The 22,915-nt window shown below is 42.3% G+C and overlaps 1 protein-coding gene across 4 annotated transcripts in view; it reads left to right on the top strand.

Annotated features, from left to right (window-relative positions):
- PCCA (propionyl-CoA carboxylase subunit alpha) overlaps positions 1-22,915 on the top strand; it is a 566,570-nt gene that overhangs the window by 334,589 nt on the left and 209,066 nt on the right. For 3 of the 4 annotated variants that reach the window (XR_011047688.1, XM_068395359.1, XM_068395361.1), the window contains exons 7-8: positions 7,850-7,981; positions 19,474-19,510. The exons of the other annotated variant lie outside the window; for it this stretch is intronic. Coding sequence is in view for 2 of the 3 variants with exons in the window: in XM_068395359.1 (XP_068251460.1) it covers positions 7,850-7,981; positions 19,474-19,510 (169 nt within the window). In the remaining variant the exon portion in view is untranslated. The remainder of the gene's footprint in view (positions 1-7,849; positions 7,982-19,473; positions 19,511-22,915) is intronic. 4 annotated transcript variants of the gene reach the window in all.

The raw sequence follows: 22,915 nt of genomic DNA, 5'->3' as shown, positions 1-22,915 counted from the left end.
TCTGTCTTTGGATGTTTCAGCTGTCCACTTCCAACTGGATTTTTCTGTTCTGCTTGATTTTCTATGTTGTTTAAACCTCTCTTGGACCTTCCTTTTGCTGCCAGCTCTGCTTCTCAGCCCTGCATTTAGCCTGTGTGACTTAGAGATTTTGAGCCCAGCTAGATATTCCAGTCATCCTTGAGCTGTGCCACTTGTCTGCTCTGCTTTGTATGTGACTGCAGGCAGCTGCATGTACAGGTCTGTTTCCTTCTGGTGAGCTATGAGTTCCTGCTGTAGATGGGAGACCGTATTCCATTTTTTCTGGAACTCTGATACTGTTTGTGATTACCAGACTACTTCTGCCCCTTCCCTTCCCCATTGGATCTGCCTCCTTGACAGTGTGTCAAGAGGGCAGAAAAATTTATAACAGTGAAAGAGTTCACCAGCTGCATGCAAGGATTTAATGGAAACCTTTTCCACATTTTCCTGTGAAGAAAACTTGAGGGTTGGGACAAAACCCCTTTGAAAACCAAACCTGTGATAACAGTTTCTACTGGAGTTCTTATCCATGGACTTTCCTTCATAATCTCATTCACCAATAAGTTCTTGAGTAAGTGTGGTAAGTTGTTACCACATTTGCTGATCTTCCTGTTATGTCACTGCAACAAATCTTGCTTCTGCTTCTCTTCTGCCCCTAAGTTGTTAACTACTTGACAGCACATGTCAAAGAGGCAGTTCAAGCAGTGGCTTTGCTTCAAACTTCAGCCATTCTGTGATTCAAACAGCGCTCCTCAGAGAAGCAACAACATGCTTTATTTTAAAACAAACCTTAAAACAGAAGTGCAGGTTTGAACACAAAAGCAGGCTCATATGGCAGGATGCAGTCCCCCTCCCACACCTGAGAGTTTGAGGATGGGCCTTTCCCCCAATGGGGGATGTGGTCCTTCCTCCAATGCCCATTAAGCTTCTCTGTTTAGCTAATTTTAACTCATGAAAGCAATGGAAAGCACTTCTCACAGGAAAAACTAGGCCATTGTCTGCCATGTTGGTCAGCTAGGTCAAATGAGGAGTGCCAGAGCCTGCCCTAGAGAAGGGGAATAGATAGGACTGTGGAAAGGGATGTGCAGGAGAGGAAAGAGAGAGAATGGGGGAAAAGCAACTAGGTTGCTCAGTTACTTCTCTGGTCATTCCTGACAGACTGCAGTCTCCAAGCCTACCCAGCCAGCAGTGATGGGGTTAAGCCCTTTTCTCTGAAGTGAATTAGTGTTACTGTCTTCCAATAAGTAGCACCCTCAGTTTGGGTAATCTTGAAAACATCGTCTCAGTTTGAGACCATACGATCTGATGTCTGTATGCAACAGATCATTTGACTTCTGTAAATTCTGTGAGCTTGTTTAAAACCAGCTCTCTGTTTACACAGGAAAGTTTATTTTCAATAAGATAGAACAGCTGCAATTGCTCCTGAGATCTCTCCATCCTCTCAGCCATTTCTTCCTCAGAGGTGGAAACGTATTCCTACAACTAACTAAGGTACCAGGGAATGAACAAGCACAAAGCCTGCATTATTGCTTCTGTGTGGTAAGATAATTACAGGGACTCTTGCACCTGGAAGCAGCTGGGCACTTGGAGTGTGTTTTGCCACCTCAGCATGGCATTGAGTGGAAGAATCCCCTTGCCAAATGATCCTGAAAGAGAAAACGCAAGATTCTTGGTAGCTATGTTTTTGTACATGGCATACCTCCTTGTTGGTTGGAGCTGCTCATGTTAAGTGGGTGTTATGTGCAGATGTAAATATCTTGGCTCAAATGAGGACACCAAAAAGTGTGTTTAATTATCCATGACTAATGTGGTAAAAGACAGGAAAAATTTTAATATCACTTGTTTTGTCTAAAGCTGGGTTGGAACTGTTCAGTCATTTCCTGCAGTGCTGAGAGGCTTGTCAGTGAGTTGGCTGGTTTGCCACATACTCATAAGCCCCCAGAAGAGTATATGTTGCCAAGAGAGCTAGTGTGTATAGAAGTTTATTATTCAGTTTTCCCTCCTTCATGCTTTTTGTCTTTTTGGTTCTGTTTATGCTGTCACTGAGGCTGAATCCACTACTGACTCTAGAGTAATTGTGAATCTCTGCATAATTTCCAGGAGGAGATGCAGAAGAATCTCTTCTTCTAGGATGAGCCTCTTCAGTTACCTTGGGTACACAAGAGTTTGTCAGATGACAGATCCTTTCCAAATGTTGCGAGTATGGCAATTTACACTAGCATAGGTCCATTTGGCCCACTCTGTTCCCAGAGCAGTCAGACATGGTTGACAGACTGTGAAGGTCACATACAGCTCAACCACAGACTTCCCAAATGGATTTTTCGAAATCTTGTCTTTGCTTCTCCTACCTTGACATTCTTTATTTTTTTTGCTATATTTGGGGTCCTGTGTTCCCTGAGAGTAAAAGAAGTCTTTTGTCTGGCTTAAAAAGAAGAGGGGGGGGAGGGCGGAAGAGAGAACGAACTGCTTGCGATTCTTACGGTACTACAATTAAACCAGCGATTGCTTCTCTCAGAAATAGAGGGGTGTTGGGGAAAATTCTTCAATCCCTACTTCTTAATCAAAGAAAGAACTAACTTTCTTGGCATGGAATGTATTCGGAAATTGTTCTTTTATACAATATTCCTTATTGCTTGTCTGTACCTTTGACTATGCAAAGTAGAGCAGTGATACACAGGTATCACAGGTATGTTTCTAAAGAAAATGCTGGTGTATGTTTATGGTGAAACTTGATATGTTCCCTGCAGCCAGATAGCCTTCAAGGCTGGAGTACCCTGCGGAACGTGTGGAGGAGTAACAGAACTTCTGGAAGAACTGCTTGATATGCAGGGTGTAAGCTTGTGTATGTACAGCAGAGGTTCTAGTGCTTGCTGCTACACTGGCAAATCTGTGTGTGGACAGACTATCATCGGGCACTGGAAGTTTTTCTTGCACAGTTCCACCACTTCCATGTGTTTCCTAAACTAAGGATGCTAATGGATGAGTGCTGATAAATCTTTGTGGGAACTGAAGATGTTTATTGCCACATTCTTTCTTATGATCTATTTCTTGCATTTTCAGTATCAGGCACTAGAGTTTTGAACAGGTCATTTAGTACATTATGTGTGAGTATTGGCAACGAAGAAGCTGGGGCACTTTTCTGATGATTGGCTGAAAAGCTTTGGCAGAGGGCTCAAGCAAGCATCTTCAAGTGATGGGGACTTAAATTGTTGTAGCAAGACTTGCAAGAGTTTGTAGCAAGACTTGCAAGAGTTTGTAGCAAGACTTGCAAGAGTTTGTAGCAAGACTTGCAAGAGTTTGTAGCAAGACTTGCAAGAGTTTGTAGCAAGACTTGCAAGAGTTTGTAGCAAGACTTGCAAGAGTTTGTAGCAAGACTTGCAAGAGTTTGTAGCAAGACTTGCAAGAGTTTGTAGCAAGACTTGCAAGAGTTTGTAGCAAGACTTGCAAGAGTTTGTAGCAAGACTTGCAAGAGTTTGTAGCAAGACTTGCAAGAGTTTGTAGCAAGACTTGCAAGAGTTTGTAGCAAGACTTGCAAGAGTTTGTAGCAAGACTTGCAAGAGTTTGTAGCAAGACTTGCAAGAGTTTGTAGCAAGACTTGCAAGAGTTTGTAGCAAGACTTGCAAGAGTTTGTCTATTAGTGCCTTAAAGTGACAAAGTCTTTTTTTGTGAGCTTAGCTGAAGATAGTTGCAAGTCATGTCAGAGGATGCACACCTTTTCTGTGTAGGAGATGGTTTGACATATTGACTGGAAACCAGTGGATCCCCCTTAGTTTGTTAACTCATTTCTGATGTATGGATGTTGCAGCATGCTGAGTTACGTGGTTTCAGGTGTCTTGTGATATCACATTGAGTGAAACTATTTTATTTATGATTTTGTTGCTGGGAAATAACTGGAAGTGATGACTGCCCCAACTGACCAACCATATAGGGTGGTACTAAGCAGATGCTTGCTCACAATTAAATTGCCTGGGGATAGAGGAGGAGACGATGGAGAGCTTATGGGTCAGGATTAAAGGGAAGGCAGGGAGACATTATAGTGGGCATCTGCTACAGGCCACCTGACCAGGAAGACCAAGTGGATGAGGCCCTCTATAGGCAGATAGGTGTAGCCTCATGTTCACAGGCCCTGGTCCTCATGGGGGACTTCAACCACCCCAATACCTGTTGGAAGGACAACACAGCTGGGCACAAGCAATCTAAGAGGTTCCTGGAATGCGTGGATGACAACTTCCTTCTCCAAGTGATAGAGGAGCCAACGAGGAGAGGTGCCATGCTGGACCTCGTTTTCACCAATAAGGAGGGGCTGGTGGGGGATGTGAAGCTCAAGGGCAGCCTTGGCTGCAGTGACCATGAAATGGTGGAGTTCAAGATCCTTAGGTCAAGGAGGAGGGCATGCAGCAAGCTCACTACCCTGGACTTCAGGAGGGCAGACTTTGGCCTCTTCAGGGACCTCCTTGATATAGTACCTTGGGATAAAGCCCTAGAGGGAAGAGAGGCCCAAGAAAGCTGGTTAGTATTCAAGGACCACCTCCTCCAGCCCCAGGAGTGATGCATCCCAAAAAGGGGAAGTCAGGCAAAAATGATAGGAGGCCTGCATGGGTGAACAAGGAGCTCCTGGACAAACCCAGACCTGGTTACCTGGGATATGGAGAAGGCTGAGGTACTCAACGACTTCTTTGCCTCAGTCTTCACTGACAAGTGCTCTAGCCTCATCACCCAAGTTGCAGATGACAAAGGCAGGGACTGGAAGGATGAAGAACCGCCCACTGTAGGAGAAGATCAGGTTCGAGACCATCTAAGGAACCTGAAGGTGCACAAGTCCATATAGATGAAGTGCATTGACGGGTCCTGAGGGAACTGGCGGATGAAGTTGCTAAGCTGCTATCTACCGTTTTTGAGAAGTGGCAATCTGGTGAAGTCCCCACTGACTGGAAAAGGGGAAACGTAACCCTCATTTTTAGTAAGGGGAAAAAAGGAACATCTGGAGAACTACAGGCCAGTCAGTCTCACCTCTGTGCCTGGCAAGATCATGGAGTAGATCCTCCTGGAAAGTGTGCTAAGGCACAGTGAAAATAAGGAGGTGGTTGGTGACAGCCAACATGGCTTCACTAAGGGCAAATCGTACCTGACAAATTTGGTGGCCTTCTACAATGGGGTTACAGCATTGGTGGATAAGGGAAGAGCAACTGATGTCATCTACCTGGACTTGTGCAAAGCATTTGACATGTCCTGCATGTCATCCTTGTCTCTAAATTGGAGAGACATGGACTTGACGGATGGACCACTCGGTGGGTAAGGAATTGGATGGATGGTTGCACTCAAATGTGTCCACATGGAATGTTACATCTCTAGAAGATTCGTGTAACAAATGTATGGGATGCAGCAGATTCATTTCTTCAAATGTCCTGGAGTGTTGTTCCTCAGGGTGGCTCGTGAATCTTTCCTCAATGGTGCTGTCCTCTTATTATCCACTACCTGCTTGCACAGGAGCAGGGAATGAACTGGGCACTTTGAAAGTCCATGCCGCAAGTCAGTGAGAGAAGACAGTAAGTCTAGCAAGATGTCCCCTACGTGCCTTTCACTGAAAAGGTGCATGCTTGCTGATGCCGTGAACACAATTCCCATCCTCTCTTGTGACCTTCAGTTTGAATGAAGTTTTTTTTTTTTTTTCTGACAGGAGAAAGTTGGAGGAGGAAGAGAAATAGTGTAGAGTATTGAAAATAGACTGCAGGCTGGAACTCTAGGATAGTCTGTCAGGGCAGCAAAAGTTTTGGACCCTCTATCTTGATGTCTGGAGGTGCCATGTTTTTGATTATAGACTTTGAGAAGAGAGTGGAGAGAGGAAGCAGTACGTGGTGAAGTTTGAAGTGACATTGATCAGGATGCAAATGCCAATGTTAGGGCAGAAACTGTATTTAAGTGAAACTTTTCCACAAAGCTTTTTGAGACTGGAGTACAGTCTGATGACAGAAGGGAACTCTACCCTACCTCCAGGTGTATGCAGGCACCTATTTAAAACTCTCTTGTTAAGAGGGAATAAAATACCAGTTTTGAAGTTGTAATCTGCTGTTGTTTCTGAAATGGTCAGCTCCAAACTTCGTGTCAGTATGATTTCAAACATCAACTCCTTGCTTCTTGTTTCCCTTCTCCTTTAAAAAGTGAATTCCTGTAGTGTTCATATCCTTTGGCACTATAATATTAATAGATCTACATCCATGTGTCAGTCTTCTTAGCTGCTCCTCCCTCCTATTGCAGTCTTTCCAACTTGTGTTTAAGAGAACTATTCATCGAATCAGTATTACTGAGTTGCTAAGCTAAGAAGCCTACTGTAACAGAGAAGAGGTGGGCTGAGATAAAAGCCCAGACGGTTCATTGTGAGTTGAAGCAACAAGCCTTTGATGTAGCTGAACTGATGCTCTGCATTTGGTTTAGGTGTCTTTGCACTGAGCTTCCTAGTGCATCTGTAATACTTATCTGGTCTTTTCTGTTATCTCTAGCACCCTGTAGGTTCAGATGCTAGGAAGCTGTCTATGCAGAGCTTCTGCTATTACACTCTTCCTGCTAAGAAGCTGCTGACAGTGAAAACAGTGACTCCCAAGCATGTTGGGACCTCTCAGCTCTTATAAGATCGTCAATAGGAGGACATTGTTCCCCAACTTAAAAAACATATTTTTCCTATGTCTGTTCTGTGGTCATGTACTACCATCGCATAAATACACAAAACTTCAGCAAATTACTTTTTATTGTTCGTGACTACAACTATCTGGCAACCCTAACATATGCAGCACAAGTGCATGTCAGAAAGACAAAATATTAAGACACAAATTGTGATATAAGAAATTGAATGTTTGCCATTGTTGTGTTAGTGTTGGTATTAAGTAAAGTGCCCAACTGCTGAAAGTAAGTTGTTGTTAAGCATTTTACAGGTGTCTTAGAATTGGGAAAAAAAAAAAAAAATCAATGAAAGTGTTAGAAAAAATTGTGCAAGGCTAGTATGCTTATTCTTCTGATGATGTTTTCCTATGGTACAAAAGATGTTAAGTTGCTTGAAACACGCACGTACTCAAGGATGCATGAGTAACATTTCTGATGGAATTGCCTTTAGCTCTGTAGAGTACTGACCCTGGAGAGGTTTGAAAAAATGTCTCTGTACTTGATCACTGAAGTCTATTGCTTGCATAGAGAAACAGGAGGGGGAAAAATGCAATTCAGTGTTCTAACTACGTATTAAAGTATTAAAGTTGAACTATTAAAGTATTTTGTTAACCTATTTCCACATTATTATTGGAAGAGAGTTGCCTGAAAGAATTGGGGAAACATTATTTCACTTACTACCTTATTTTCAAGATATTTAAATATTTTGAGTAAGAGCCAGCACTTTCATTTTGATGTTTCATCAAGGTTTGGTTTTAGGAATGCATAATGGAATTTTCAACTGCATTGCATTTTAGCGAGCATACCTTTGTAAATCACTTGTGGCTCTTTCAATGGTGAGTTAACTAGCCCCTGTTTTCTCAAGGGATATTTCTAACTTTCAAGCTGGAGTACTTCCACCTTCAGCTATTTTTCTTTGGCCTCGCTTTGATTTATACAAATGCTAATTACAGGGGCTTTGAATCTGTGTGTATAGGTAGTTTCACAAGGTCATACATATTTTTAATGAACTGGCTGTAATGCTGCTTATATATTGCTACGTTGTTATGTAAACTGATCACTGTCTTCTAAACGTTGTTTCATTAACGAGTTCAGAAAGAAAAAAATTAATAGCAATACCTGTGTAAAGCTGATTTTTAGTTTTGTTTCCTGAAGTTAATCTTCATTGTCTTTGCAGGCATCAGAAGGTGTCACCTTTGTTGGACCTGACACACATGCTATTCAAGCTATGGGAGACAAGATTGAAAGCAAATTGTTAGCCAAGAATGCAAAGGTCAACACGATCCCTGGCTTTGATGGAGTAGTCAAGGTGAGAAATCATTTAATTACTGTCTGCCCACTGTAGGAACAGTGTCTAAATCAAAGTACACCTATCAAAGGTCTGATGCAGAATGTAATTATAATTTCAACTTCTTTTTCAATAAGGTGTAATTAAAAGTGGGGTACAGATTTTTACTAGCAAGAGAGCTTTGGAGAAGAAGAGAGAAGGTCATTCATAATATATGATTTATTAAGGACTGCTTCTATGGAGTCTCTAAAAATGTTTTGCTTTAAATTTAACACAAAGGCAGGCAAATGTGTTAAATATCAGGTGTGGATTTGACTGTCTGCACATGTCTTTACATTTCTCAGGTCTTTACTTCCTGTTGGCCAAGTCCTTGACAGCCCTAAGTTAACAGTGAACTTTGTTACACTGTATGAAGTTTCCATTTTACTGTCTGTGCTGATGGTGTAGATTTACATGTGTTGCAAAACTCGGGGTGAGGGTGGGGGGAAGTTGGTGGCTCTTTGTCCGAATCTACAGCTAGTGTTCTTCCTGGGGTTTTAGAAGGAATGATTTCCAACAGTTTTCTAAAAATATTTTGGTTGTTCCTTTATATTTTGTAAGGTGAAATAAGGTATGTTTTGGTTTATTTTCTGCTATAGTGATTAAGTATTGGTGTCTTATAAGCTTTCCTGTGTGTCTTAATATATTGTCTGTGTTAATGTGGAAGAAGACCAAAATGGATGTGGGAACCCAGACAGAGCTCCCACGGAAGGAGGCGATGGTGCAGGTTGCAGGCTGCAGGGAATGCTACACCGTCTCTGTGGTGACAGGGGGCTGTGTGCGCTGTGAGCAGGTAGATGATCTGCTCGGCCAAGCGGCACAGCTGCAAAGCCAGGTTGAAAGGCTTCAAGCCGAAGTAGAAAGGCTTAGGAGCATTCGGGAGGCTGAAATGGAGATAGACTGGTGGAGCCAGGCTCTGCCCTCCCTGCAACAAAAATGGGAGCACCTGCCGGAGAGCTCCCAGGATCGAGGGACCCCTGTACTCTGCTCCTCTCAGGTGGAAAACGATAACCTAGAGGAGAGGAGTGAGTGGAGGCAAGTCTATGGCCGTGGCAAAAGGCGAGTGCCCTCCTTGCCTACCTTGCCTCCACAGGTGCCTCTGGAGCAATAGATATGAAGCCCTAATGGAATACAGCCAGTCCAATGGGGATGTGGTGGAGAGGCAACCTATATCAGAGGTCCCACCACAGTCAGAAAAACCTGACAGGCGTATAGCTACCTCCTCCACAAGGAAGAAGAGAAGAGTTTTAGTGGTTGGAGACTCCTTCCTAAAGGGATCTGAGGGCCCAATATGCAGAGCTGACCCCCATCACAGGGAGGTCTGCAGCCTGCCTGGAGCCCGAATCAGGGATATCACCAGGCAACTCCCCAACCTGGTGAAGGCCACAGACTACTACCCCCTGCTGATCTTCCTGACAGGTGGGGAAGAAGCTGCATCCCGTAGTCTGAGGGGGATGAAGAAAGACTACAAGGCCCTAGGACGGTTGGTGAAAGAGTCTGGGGCACAAGTTGTTTTCTCCTCCCTCCTTCCATTTTCAGGTGATGACGTGGGATGGAATGGTAGGATTCTCTCTATTAATGCCTGGCTATGAGACTGGTGCTACAGGCAGGGCTTTGGGTTCTTTGATAATGGCTGGTTTTATAAGACACCAGGCGTGACAGTGATACATGGGAAAGGTTTATGTTGTAGGGGCAAAAGGGTTCTGGGACAGGAATTAGCAGGGCTCATTCGGAGAGCTTTAAACTAGATTCGAAGGGGGATGGGGTAGTAGCTGGGCTTGCACCACTGGGGCAATGCTCTAGTGTTGAGGTAGACCAGGAGGCCCCCCATCCCCCTGGGGTGAAATCGGTGTGCCCAGCTCACTCCCTGAAATGCCTGTACAGCAATGCACGCAGCATGGGGAATAAACAAGAGGAGCTGGAAATCCGTGTTCGGTTGGGGGGCTATGATCTAGTGGCAATTACAGAGACTTGGTGGGATGCCTCGCATGACTGGAATGTGGTCATGGATGGCTATGTCCTGTTCAGGAAAGACAGGCCACTAAGGAGAGGTGGTGGAGTTGCTCTTTATGTGAGTGAGCAGCTAGAATGTATTGAGTTCTGTCCAGGGGCGGATCAGGAGCGAGTGGAGAGTTTGTGGGTGCGAATTAAGGGGCAGGCTGGCAGGGGTGATACTGTTGTGGGTGTCTATTACAGGCCACCGGATCAGGATGAGGAGGGTGATGAGGCCTTCTACAGGCAGCTGAGAGCAGTCTCTCAATTACAGGGCCTGGTTGTCGTGGGGGATTTCAACTACCCTGATATTTGCTGGGAGGCCTACTCAGCCAGCCATCCTCAGTCCAGGAGGCTCCTCCAGAGCGTTGATGGTAACTTTCTGATGCAAATGGTGGATGAGCCAACTAGGAGAGGAGCGCTGCTGGATCTTATCCTCACTAACAAGGAGGGTCTGGTTGAAGCGGTGAAAGTTGAGGGCAGCCTTGGTTGTAGTGACCATGAGATGGTAGAGTTCAGGATCTCATGTGGCAGGAACAGAATAGCTAGCAGAATCACAACCCTGGACTTCAGGAGGGCCAACTGTGGCCTTTTCAAGCAATTGCTAGGGGAAATCCCATGGGACAGGGTACTAGAAGGTAAGGGGGCCCAAGATAGTTGGTTAGCATTCAAGGACTGCTTCTTCCGAGCTCAAGATCAGAGCATCCCAACAGGTAGGAAGTCAAGGAAGGGTACCAGGAGACCTGCATGGTTAAACAGGGAACTGCTGGGCAAACTCAAGTGGAAGAAGAGGGTGTACAGATCATGGAAGGAGGGGCTGGCCACTTGGGAGGAATATAAGTCTGTTGTCAGAGGATGTAGGGAGGCAACTAGGAAAGCTAAGGCCTCCTTGGAATTAAACCTTGCAAGAGAGGTCAAGGACAACAGAAAGGGCTTCTTCAAATACATTGCAGGTAAAGCCAACACTAGATGCAATGTAGGCCCACTGATGAATGAGGTGGGGGCCCTGGAGACAGAGGATAAAAAGAAGGCGGAGTTACTGAATGCCTTCTTTGCCTCTGTCTATACTGTTGGAGGCTGTCCTGAGGAGCCCCGGAACCCTGAGGCCTCAGAAGAAGTCAGGATAGAGGAGGAATCTGTCTTGGTTGATGAGGGCTGGGTCAGGGACCAATTAAGCAATCTGGACGTCCCTAAATCCATGGGCCCTGATGGGATGCACCCGCGGGTGCTGAGGGAGCTGGCGGAAGTCATTGCTAGACCACTCTCCATCATCTTTGCTAAGTCATGGGCAACAGGAGGGGTGCCTGAGGACTGGAGGAAAGCAAATGTCACTCCAGCCTTCAAAAAGGGCAAGAAGGAGGGCCCGGGTAACTATAGACCGGTCAGCCTCACCTCCATCCCCGGAAAGGTGATGGAACAACTTGTCCTTGGTGCTGTCTCTAGGCACATCAAGGATAGGGGGATCATTAGGGGCACTCAGCATGGCTTCACCAACGGGAAGTCATGCTCAACCAACTTGATAGCCTTTTATGAGGATGTAACCCGGTGGATAGATGATGGTAAAGCTGTGGATGTGGTCTATCTCGATTTCAGTAAAGCGTTTGACACGGTCTCCCACAGCATCCTCGCAGCTAAACTGAGGAAGTGTGGTCTGGATGATCGGGTAGTGAGGTGGATTGTGAACTGGCTGAAGGAAAGAAGCCAGAGAGTGGTGGTCAATGGGACAGAGTCCAGTTGGAGCCCTGTGTCTAGCGGAGTCCCGCAAGGGTCGGTTCTGGGACCAGTTCTATTCAATATATTCATTAATGACTTGGATGAGGGATTAGAGTGCACTGTCAGCAAGTTCGCTGATGACACAAAACTGGGAGGAGTGGCTGACGCACTGGAAGGCTGCACAGCCATTCAGAGGGACCTGGACAGGCTGGAGAGTTGGGCGGGGAGAAATTTAATGAAATATAACAAGGGCAAGTGTAGAGTCCTGCATCTGGGCAAGAACAACCCCATGTACCAGTACAAGTTGGGGGCAGAGCTGTTGGAGAGCAGCGTAGGGGAAAGGGACCTGGGGGTCCTAGTGGACAGCAGGATGACCATGAGCCAGCAGTGTGCCCTTGTGGCCAAGAAGGCCAATGGCATCCTGGGGTGTATGAGAAGGGGTGTGGTTAGCAGGTCAAGAGAGGTTCTCCTCCCCCTCTACTCTGCCCTGGTGAGGCCGCATCTGGAGTATTGTGTCCAGTTCTGGGCCCCTCAGTTCAAGAAGGACAGGGAACTGCTAGAGAGAGTCCAGCGCAGAGCCACGAAGATGATTAAGGGAGTGGAACATCTCCCTTACGAGGAGAGGCTGAGGGAGCTGGGTCTCTTTAGCTTAGAGAAGAGGAGACTGAGGGGTGACCTCATGAATGTTTATAAATATGTAAAGGGCAAGTGTCATGAGGATGGAGCCAGGGTCTTCTCAGTGGCATCCCTTGACAGGACAAGGGGCAATGGGTGCAAGCTGGAACACAGGAGGTTCCACATAAATATGAGGAAAAACTTCTTTACGGTGAGGGTGACCGAACACTGGAAGAGGCTGCCCAGAGAGGTTGTGGAGTCTCCTTCTCTGGAGACATTCAAAACCCGCCTGGACGCGTTCCTGTGTGATATGGTCTAGGCAATCCTGCCCCGGCAGGGCGATTGGACTAGATGATCTTTCGAGGTCCCTTCCAATCCCTAACATTCTGTGATTCTGTGTGATTCTGTGAATGTAGGTAAGCAAGCTTTTTTCCTTTAAAACTTTCGTTGTATACACCTGAAACTTTGGCGTATTATAAAATGTTGACCTCCTGGGTTGAAACTTTTTGTTTGACATATCAAGTTAGGTTTTTTCCAAATAAAATTTGAGTAAAAGTGAGTTGCACAAAAAAGTGAAATTGTTATACGTGGCTTGCCCTTGTCTGGAAGCTGGGTGCCCACTAAGCTGCTCTATCGATCCCTTCCTCAGCAGGATGGGACGGGGGACAAAATAAGATGGAAAAAAACTTGTGGGTCAAGATAAAGGCAGTTTAATAAAACAAAAGCAAGGGCTGGGCACAGAAGCAAAGGAAGACAGAAGATTTATTCTCTACTTCCCATCAGCAGGTGATGTCCAGCCACTTCCCGGGAAGCTGGTCTTCAGTATGTGTAGCGGTTGCTCCAGAGGACGAATGTTGTAATAATGAATGTCCCCCCTGCCTCCTCCTTTTCTTTAGCTTTTATTGCTGGGCAGACATCATATGGTGTGGAATATTCCTTTGGTCAGTTTGGGTCAGCTGTCCTGTCTGTGTCCCCTCCCAAGATCTTGTCCATCCCCAGCCTACTGGTGAGGGGGGAATGTTGGAGAGACAGCCCAGCAGTAGCCAAAACACTGGTGTGTTATCAACACCTTTCTAGCTACCAATACAAAACACAGCACTATGAGGGCTGCTATGGGGAAAATTAACTCCATCTCAGCCAGGCCAAGTACAGTTTGTTTCAACAACACTTTAATGTAGTTGAAGGGAAAGCTTTTCAGGTTTTATTTATGACAATTGATATTGACCTCTGATCATCATAAATCTTATTTACATGATGAAATAGGAAATGTCAAGGTAGTTGGGAACAACTGAATGTATTGATGGAATGCAGACTGTATTTTAAGGAGCTACATATACCAGGGCAATGGTGTTCAGCATTGTGTCAGCTAAGTTGGTTTTTAAACTCTGTTAGGAGGAAAAAAATAGAGTGCAAAGGGGCTAAGCCTCCTCAGATTTATCTGTTCTGATGAGGATGCCTGGAGAACTTGGCTAGTGAGGTGATCTCAAGAGGTCCCATCTAACTTGGCTAGTTAGATGATCTCCAGAGGTCCCTTCCAACCCTTAACCATTCTGTGATTCTGTGAGAGAAAATGATAAAATAATGAAATAGCTGAGGTCAAAACACACAAGAGAATTCTTCAGTACTCGTGATGGAGATGCCTGGTGTGTGTAATGCCTGGCAGTGAGATACGCTGCAACAGGTAGAAGTGCAGAGACCTGTTTCTCTTCTGGAGGGCTCCATATGAGTGTTAGGCTGGTATTGGTGGCAGTGTTGAAGTCTGGCAGTGGTAAGTTGAACGCATCATTCCTTCAGGTTTTTGTTGCATGTTTTAGGAGTCCTTGTATATATGGTCCTTCAGCACTCGTAAGGTTTAATAGTAGCCAAGCTATTGTGCATAAGATCCTCTGTTCTGTCTGATACGCTGTATATTCTTCTAGAAATCCTCAAAATAACTTGTAGAAAAACATATTATTAGGAGATAACTTTGAATTAATAATCTAAACCCCAGAAAACTTTTTCTAATGCAGAATCAAATACTTGACATGCTGGTTTTGTTGCTGTATCAAGTTAAAACTTATATAAGTGTCTGTTCCTCTGCTAATATAAACAAACTAACCTGGCAAAGTAAGATAGTGGCTAATGAACAGATAGCCATATAACCAGTGAAACTGAGCTACTTACCTGTATACATTTGTTTGAGACCTTTAATTGCACTGTTTTTTGACTATTATCTGAGGTTCCTGACAAAACGAAAGAACGTAAGTGATCTGGTTGGCTATCAGCTATATGCAATGATAGTCTTAACACCAAATGAACTGGAATGTAGGATTGAGTTGACAACTTCAGTCCTCAGCTGTTGAACGATGCTGTAGTTGCTTAATCCCGAAGTGTCTGTGTCATATCAATTTCACATACCTCAGCCTTGCACTAGTTCTGATTATCTGAAGAGTGTTGATGAAAAAGAATAAGAGATTAAAAAAACCCCTGCAGTGTACCCACCAAATAAGAAAAAGGAGAGTCCACAGGCATTGCCAGGGGTGGTGTTTCCATCAGAAAGGGGAGATGAAAATTTTAAGTTAACCAGTGCTTTGCTTACCAGTTCTAGGAAATAAAACTTCTGGTAATTGATATTCTCATCCTTGCTATGGATCTGAATATGTGCCTGTGTTTGTCCTCTGATCTCCTTTCTGTGATAATGTGTCTTTTGCTCAGATGAATACCTGAGTAATTAGGTCATACAGGATGCCTGATCTTTTGTTAGAGCTTGATGTACTATTTTGCCAATCCAGACTGAGATAGGAAGGGCAAAGCTGTGTGATACCAGGTACAATCAGAAGAGCAACACACAAGGAATTGGAGACTGTATAGGATTTCTGCCATTCTGTGGGAGACCTATTTTGGTCACTGAGTCATGAAGCCTTCAAAATCTTTATCTTGAGAAATAACTCCTCAGACCTTTAAAAATTTTTAAGTGTCTGCTTGATACTTGAGTTGGTTAGAGGTGGCTTAATCTTTATAGTGGAGTCTGATAAAGCTGGAAGAAAACTGCATTCATGCCTCTGACTGCCAGAAGTTAAGAAATATCAGTTGCACGTATTCTTTGTGGATGAATGGTTAAAGCGAACATAGAGTAACAACTTCTAGTGCTTCATTATTCAACTCAGGTCTGCACTGAAAATCTTTGTTACTTGAAGAGGTGTCTTTATCCAGCACTTATTAAATAGTGCTGCAGATACATGGGTCCTTCATGAATAAAGAGTGTTTTCCCCTTCTTTTGTTTATGTTGCTTAGCACTTACACGTGGTAGACACTGGAGTTGCTAAGCTTTTGTAATAACATCTTGGAGAAGCTGCATGCAGAAAAATTCCCAGTGAGTAGAAATGAAATTATAAATTTAAGAGAAGGAAACCCTTCAACAGTATACTTAAGGACCTGGAAGGATTGAAGAGGAGGATGCTTGGCATAACAGACACAACTAACTATTCTCATATAGGCAAACACCATAGCAAATATGAAACTGAGAAGGAAAAGACATGGAGTGAGGGGGGAGAGGGTGGTTTGACAGAGAGTGATTTTTCTTCTCATCCCTGGTTCAGTTTCTCTGTTGACTCTGGGGCAAGGGTTATCCAGCCTACACATGTAAGGATCCTGAGTCTGGTGCTGTCAGCTAGAGAGCCAACAAAAGCATTCAAACACAGTTAATTTCAAAATCAGTAAGTACAATTAGTTTTCTAAAACCTGATTGGGAGAGATAGTGGTAAATATAGTCTTAATCAAAAGAATGAGTGTTAATCCGTGTGAGCAAAGGCTATACTAAAGTTAGAGCTGAGAAGAGGTATTGTATGTAAATCAGTGAAGAGGAATAAGTGACAAGAAGAAAGTGGAGGCTGAGTAATGAGTGTAAGGAGATGTCATGGTGAAAAACTGACAAAGGAATGGCAAGGGAAGAAAGATTTTTATATTGTTTCACCATGTACAGCCATTTTGGTTTTATGGCTGGTAGAACACAGCTGGGTGTAGAGCCAGATGATTAATGTCTCTGTGTGTCTACTTAGTTTCACTGACATCAGTAGACACGTTGGAGGTTTTCAGCAAGGCTATGAATGGACTGTATTTAAGTTTCAGGTATCTGTTTTGGCTATATTCTTGCATTGGGTTATTGACGTTGGTGTTAAATGATTACTATATTGCTGGAGAGGTTGTTGGAGACGTTCTCTAAGCCCACCATGCTCAGCCATGAAAACTATTATGTAGTTCTTCATAATTAGTACGGTGTTTTACAGCTCTAGGAGTCTCTTGAACAGCTTTATTCTGGTATTCCTCTACACCAGAATGTTTTGCTTTTTTGTCTCCACCTGCTGGTACCTGGCAGAGAGGCACGTACATGAAGTTAGGAGGTTAGAAATTCTTATGCTGTATTAGTATCTTATGTCTTTTTAACATAATGAAATCAGCCATTTGTAAAAACACTGACATCATTTTATAACTCTTATGACTTTTATAAACTTGTACCATTACTTGAACATTTTTATTTGTACAATAAAAGGTGGTGCTAAAATTATGTATTTCTTTACAATCCCCAGTTTATTTTGGGAAAATGGTAGTGTAGCTAATGTGTTTTTGGAGGAAAGGGCAGTAAATATTGAGGACTTTTGCTTTTAAAAAATAATTCAAAATGCTTTTAATACCACTGTGGTTTTGTATACTTTGCACATATGAACTTGTGTGTTATGCAGTGTCACAGCATTCAGTTTTTTGCCCACCCTCCTCTCCCCCCCATGGCAAATGTTGTGTATCTATCAGAAGTTCTTTGCACTAAAAAAGTAAAATAACTGTCCTAACGTTTTATGAGTACTCAAACTGCTGCTGTATTTATGTAATCTGCAAGTGAAATGCATGATACTAAAGCATACTTTCTTAGGGAAAAAGATCAAAAGACTTACAGAGATTTCAATATGTCAGTTGTTTGTTAATTTTTGTTTGTTAGTTTTTCTTTTTAAAGCACAGCATATTTTTGTTTTCTATTTCAGAAACACTCTTTGAAGGCTAAAGAATTTGAATATGCATTGATTTTTTTTTATATCTTAGAGTTTGGGTTCTAATATATTAGAAGTGTAAAAGAAACATATGTTGAAGTAGTGTAAATTAATAACTGTGCTGGGCAGATGACTTCAGTCTGTTGAAGTCAGAACTGAGACAATTAGCGCTGCTGATACGATGGTGCTTATTACTTAAAGTTGTTGTATGCATGTATGAAATCCAGTGGCAGTGAAAAGTTCCCCTATAATGATTTGCAGCTTGTCTTCCTGTGGACTGCAGTGTATCAGTTAGCCACTTGTTTGCAGGTAACTAAGTGAAAAAAAATTACACTGTTTGCTTCCCTCCCTCTTAATTCTATTTTGCAAATATATGAGCGAATTTGCAAGAGAAAAGAAATGTAAAAGTTTCCTTCTCGACTATAATCGTGGCTCTTCGTCAGTCATCACTCTTCCTGCATTTTGTTCAAGAGGCTCTAATTGTCTGCATTTGGCAGGTTTAACACTTCCTGACAGAGAGGCTATTAAGGGGAAGTATTCTCGCATAACTGTCACGGGCAGGAACAAAGAACCTTCAAACTCAATGTGTGGAAACCACTAACATTCTTAAACGACCCTTTTCATGCATTTTATCCTTTTAAGCTAAAATTTGGAGGGTGCAGGGTCATGGAAAGCAGCAAGGTGTAATAAAACAGTAAACTCGGATTATTTTTTTTTTTTGGGGGGGGAGGGAGGTTTTTGCTAGATTTATCTCTTGACTTAAAAACAATTGTTATTTGGAAAAATCTCATTAACAGATGTGACTGGAGTAAAAAGACTTAAAACTGATGTTGCTTTCAGGACTGCTTTGAACTTAACAAGCACCGATTTGTGGAGCAGACTAGCTAATGAAAGGAAATTAAATTTTCTGACAACTTCCCCTGCCAGCCCCCTTATTCTTCATGGGGCTCTTACTAGGTACTGAAGACTTTTAAAGAGGATTTTGTTTTATTATCGGACATAAATGAACCAGGTATGAACATTTCTTATGCATTTTTTTTTTTAAGTTCTGACCTGGGTGCTTTTAAAACGGATTGCCTTGAAAGCTTTAAAAATATCAGGTTTCATTTTAATGTTCATAAGTCAGCCCCCATAGTTTAAGATGCACTTAGCAGCTGGTGGTTTCCAGACATTACTGCCTTCCATACAAATGTTTTAACGCATGTCATGGAATAGTATAAATATTATCAAATTTAGATGGAATTTTCAAATTTAACCCATGCCACTGTAATTTAACCCTTTTTCTTTCAAATATTGTATAATGGACATATATTATCTGTAGAAGAAACAAGAATTAACTGCTGTAGGAGAAGAAATTTGGTTATTAAAAAGTAAGCATTGCAAGTGTTTTGTTTTTTGTTCTCTGGGTTTCCTCGTACCTTTTTTGTGTACCAGGCTAGAGTGGTATGAGTCAGCTGAAGCCATAGGTGGTATCAACAAAAGGATTTTTCTAATTGTCATACACTAGTAACGTGTGGACTCTTAAATGGAAACAATTATGTGAATTTTCTCATTTTGGATACAGTTTAAAATGATACATTTAAGGTTTATTCTGTCTTTAGAATGAAAAACTTACAGAAGTGAAATGCTTGTGTTCTTTCTTCAGTAGACAAAAAAAAAAAGTCTTCAAAAGAAGTTCTGCAAGTTTTCTGAACCTGAATCACTCCCAACCAATAGAGAATCAACTCCCCCTACTGACAACAACCAGGAAAACACAAGAAATACCTGTAAGGACAGAAACAAGCTGGCAGTGGACAAACTTTAACGATCTGATTTATGGTCCATTATTGATTGTAAACTTCTAAATTCTAGCATTAAATTCCTACAACTGCAGAAAATAATTTTGTGACCCTGGTTGTGTTTCCTGTCAGCTGATTCCTCGTTGCTTTGAGTTTCTCAGTATACTAATGATGAGGTAGAATTTACATTCCGCTTATGGTATTAATTTTACATTCCTCTGGCTGAAAAGGGTCAGAAGGTTGTAAAATCAAACATTAAATGAATCAGAGGAGACAGTAGTGCAATATATGACTGCCCTCAGGACATAGTGCAATGGCTTATGGGATTAACGTTGGGTCTCATTTCCTGCTTTTACAGGATGCAGATGAAGCTGTCAGAATTGCAAGGGAAATTGGTAAGTTCTTAAATTAGCTATGGTGGGATTTGTGTGCCTCTCAGCAGACATGGTTGACTAAATTGAATGTGTAAGAAGTAATCCCTATAGAACAAATAATGTTTTAATAGTTTTAAAGTTCTCTGTTGCCTATAGGACTGGAAGGATCTGGGCATTAACGCCCTGTCTCTTAAATCATCACATTTTAGCTTTACAAACTGGACTTTACAGAACAAGTGCAGCCATGATTTGTGGAATGCATGTAATATGCAGCAATGAGTTAGCTTGCTAAAGGCATTATTTCAAAGTATATCTGCAATTGGACATGATAGTTGGAAGTTAGGCATGGCACACTTCTCTTTACATGGAGGCTGACACCAGTGATGTTATGATCTTCATTCTTCATCACTGTATGGACTGCAATTAGCTTGAATATCATCCAGACCACCAGCCTTTCTTCTGTGCTTTCTGGAATAAAGTCACTATTTAGCTTCTGAATATCTTACAGAATGGTGAAAAGAGCAACCAGCAAACTGTCTGGGACTCATTTTGATGAAGGTTAAGTGTAATATGTGTTTAATGAGTTTTGGCTTTTATTTACTAAAGCTTAATATTAGGGAAGATATTTAACCATATGCTTGAAATTACACATGTTCTTAAATGCTTTCTAGAAGAAGAATCTAATGCAATAAGATTTTTCTTGGTGTGGTGGTTGTTTTTTTCATTTTAAGAGACAGTAGACATGAGAAGCTATTTAGGTTCATCACAGGTACATAATTCAAAGGATGTATCTACATTTGAAGCTTTTTTTACTGATCTAGCTACAAATACATCTCACCTGTGTCAAAAGCTATGGCTGTGCCTTATGTGCCAAATAGAAATTGAGACTTGCACTGCTGCAGATGACTTTTCATTAGTGTAACACCTTTCAACTTTGAGTTTAAGTTGGGGTTCTAACCCTGCACTGGTGAACTGCCCTGAAACTCCTCAGTGTACGCTTGGCTGGCTTTTAGGCTGACACAACTGAAGTCACCATTTCTGTGGGTCAGCCTTTATTTCCCTGTTGGGAAATCAGGTGATTACTGATCACTGTCATGGGAGCAGAAACAAAAGGAAGAGGTTATCAACCAAATTGGAACATTCGGAGAACTGTAAATAGAATTGGTTTTAGTCCTTAAAAAAGGCATGCATAGTAGTATGACTTCATTTCAGTTCAGTTTCATTTCAATAGTCTTACTTGCTCTTGCTTTTTAAAGATTTCCTGCAAGTATTTTTAAAGTAGTTTCCACAGAATCACAGAATCAACCAGGTTGGAAGAGACCTCTGGGATCATCGAGTCCAACCGTTGCCCTTACACCACCCTGTCAACTAGACCATGGCACTAAGTGCCATGTCCAGTCTTTTCTTAAACACATCCAGAAATGGTGACTCCACCACCTCCCTGGGCAGCCCATTCCAATGTCTAATAACCCTTTCTGAAAAGAAATTCTTCCTAATGTCCAACCTGAACCTCCCCTGGCGAAGCTTGAGGCTGTGTCCTCTTGTCCTATTGCTAGTTGCCCGGGAGAAGAGGCCGACTCCCACTTCACTACAACCTCCCTTCAGGTAGCTGTAGACTGCAATAAGGTCACCTCAGAGCCTCTTCTTCTCCAGGCTAAACAACCCCAGCTCCCTCAGCCGTTCCTCGTAGGTCAGACCCTCCAGACCCTTCACCAGCTTGGTCGCCCTCCTCTGGACTCGCTGCACTAACTACATTAGTTTTGACTAATGTAAGTTGGAAGGCATTCAGTAGTTTCCTTGATACCCTTTAAGATGTATTCATGCTTAATTTTCTTCTGAGTTCTTCTGGTGTCCTGTTGACTGGTTCCTGTCTTTGATATCAGTAGCTCTTTGCAGGTCATTATATCAAGGCAGTCTTAAATCTGTAGATATTAAAGTCAATTACAGACAGCTGGGTGGTTCTTTACCTAGATGGCAAATTCTTAAACCTTTTTGAAACAAAAAAGGTTTGTACTATGATGCCATGTAGTGAAAGAAAAATGTCCTGTCTAGCTTTTTCCCCATCCATGTTTTAACCAGTTGATCAGTTTGGTTAAGCTTCTGTCTAATCATGACCACTGATCAGAATAAAAGCCTTGGTCTTCCAAGTATGCTTAAGTAATTATTAAAAAATAAATCATTGTGTGTCAGCACTTAAAACTCTAAAACAATGGGTAATGTTCTCTTGCTGCCTGTGTTTTTTTCCTGCTTCTCCCTGCTATGTTCTGGCCAAAGATCCAGTAGTAGTGGAGCATGGCACTTCAGGGCTGAGACATTGCCTTTACCTGTTCCAGTGACTATTATTTATGAATATGAATTTTGTAGGTACAGGAGTAAAACCTACCTTTTGCCCTTAATTTGAGATGTGTTCTCCCAAGTTGTCAAGAAGGGAATGTGACAGAGATATTAGGCTAAATCAGGAATTGGAAGAAATTCAGGCATAAATTGCTGTATTGGCGCCTTTCTATAGTCTTTTTTCTGTATTTGTCTATGTGGGCTGTTCTCTTGTGATCCTTTCTGCACTGCTTAATCACGTTGGCTCTTTTCCCATGCTACTTTTAAGTCTGTCTGTAAGTTGTACATTAAGAACTGCTGGCTTCTTGATTTCTGAAGCATCAATGAAACTCCAGAAAGTTTTACTCTTCAGTTTGTTTGAAAGAACTGAACAACTATGAAGTGCAGGCAGTTAAACTAAGTGAAAGTTAATACAGAACTGAAGAGGTGAAAAACATGTTTTTGTCATGTTTCATTTGACGTGGGTTTAGTTGGTGCTAGCTTTTCAACAATAGATATTAAAAAGAATCTGGTATTGCCACATGCAATATTGCTCAGACTGATATTGCCCAATGCATTCTGTGCTCTACTACTTGCAACTTTATAAAACTGGTTAAATGACATCTAAAACCATGGTGGAAAAGAGCAGGAAATAACAACTGTGGGTTTGTTTACTCCATTTACAATTCAGATTCTCAGAATAGTAACCATCCTGGAAACAAAGCAGTTCTAACTTAATAGTACCTATTTAACAGCAAAGGTTTCCCGGATGATCTTCAAATTTGACAGCTTTTTACCTTCCTGCCTTCTAGGATCTTTAGACCCATCTTTCAGATGCGTCATGAGAATATAGAACTATAGAACAAGAGTAGCTTTTATTCTTACATGCAATTTTAATTTCATGTAAATAGGTGTCTAATTTCAGGGAAGGTTTGAAAACCTAACACCTACTAAAAAATATGCCTGCTTTGTGAGACTCTTCGTTGCTGTTGTTGTGGGTCCTTATAAATGCTGTTAGAAAATCTTTGCATGCCTTTCCCTTCCCACAACTAATCCAGCCAATCCATGTGAGCATACTTCAGCAATTTTGATTACTGCTGTATAGTGCAAAGT

The sequence above is a fragment of the Nyctibius grandis genome, chromosome 2 (assembly GCF_013368605.1).
Source record: "Nyctibius grandis isolate bNycGra1 chromosome 2, bNycGra1.pri, whole genome shotgun sequence".
NCBI lineage: Eukaryota > Metazoa > Chordata > Aves > Nyctibiiformes > Nyctibiidae > Nyctibius > Nyctibius grandis.
The sequence above is the reverse complement of the archived record's forward strand: the minus strand, read 5'-3'. Positions and strand labels throughout refer to the sequence as shown.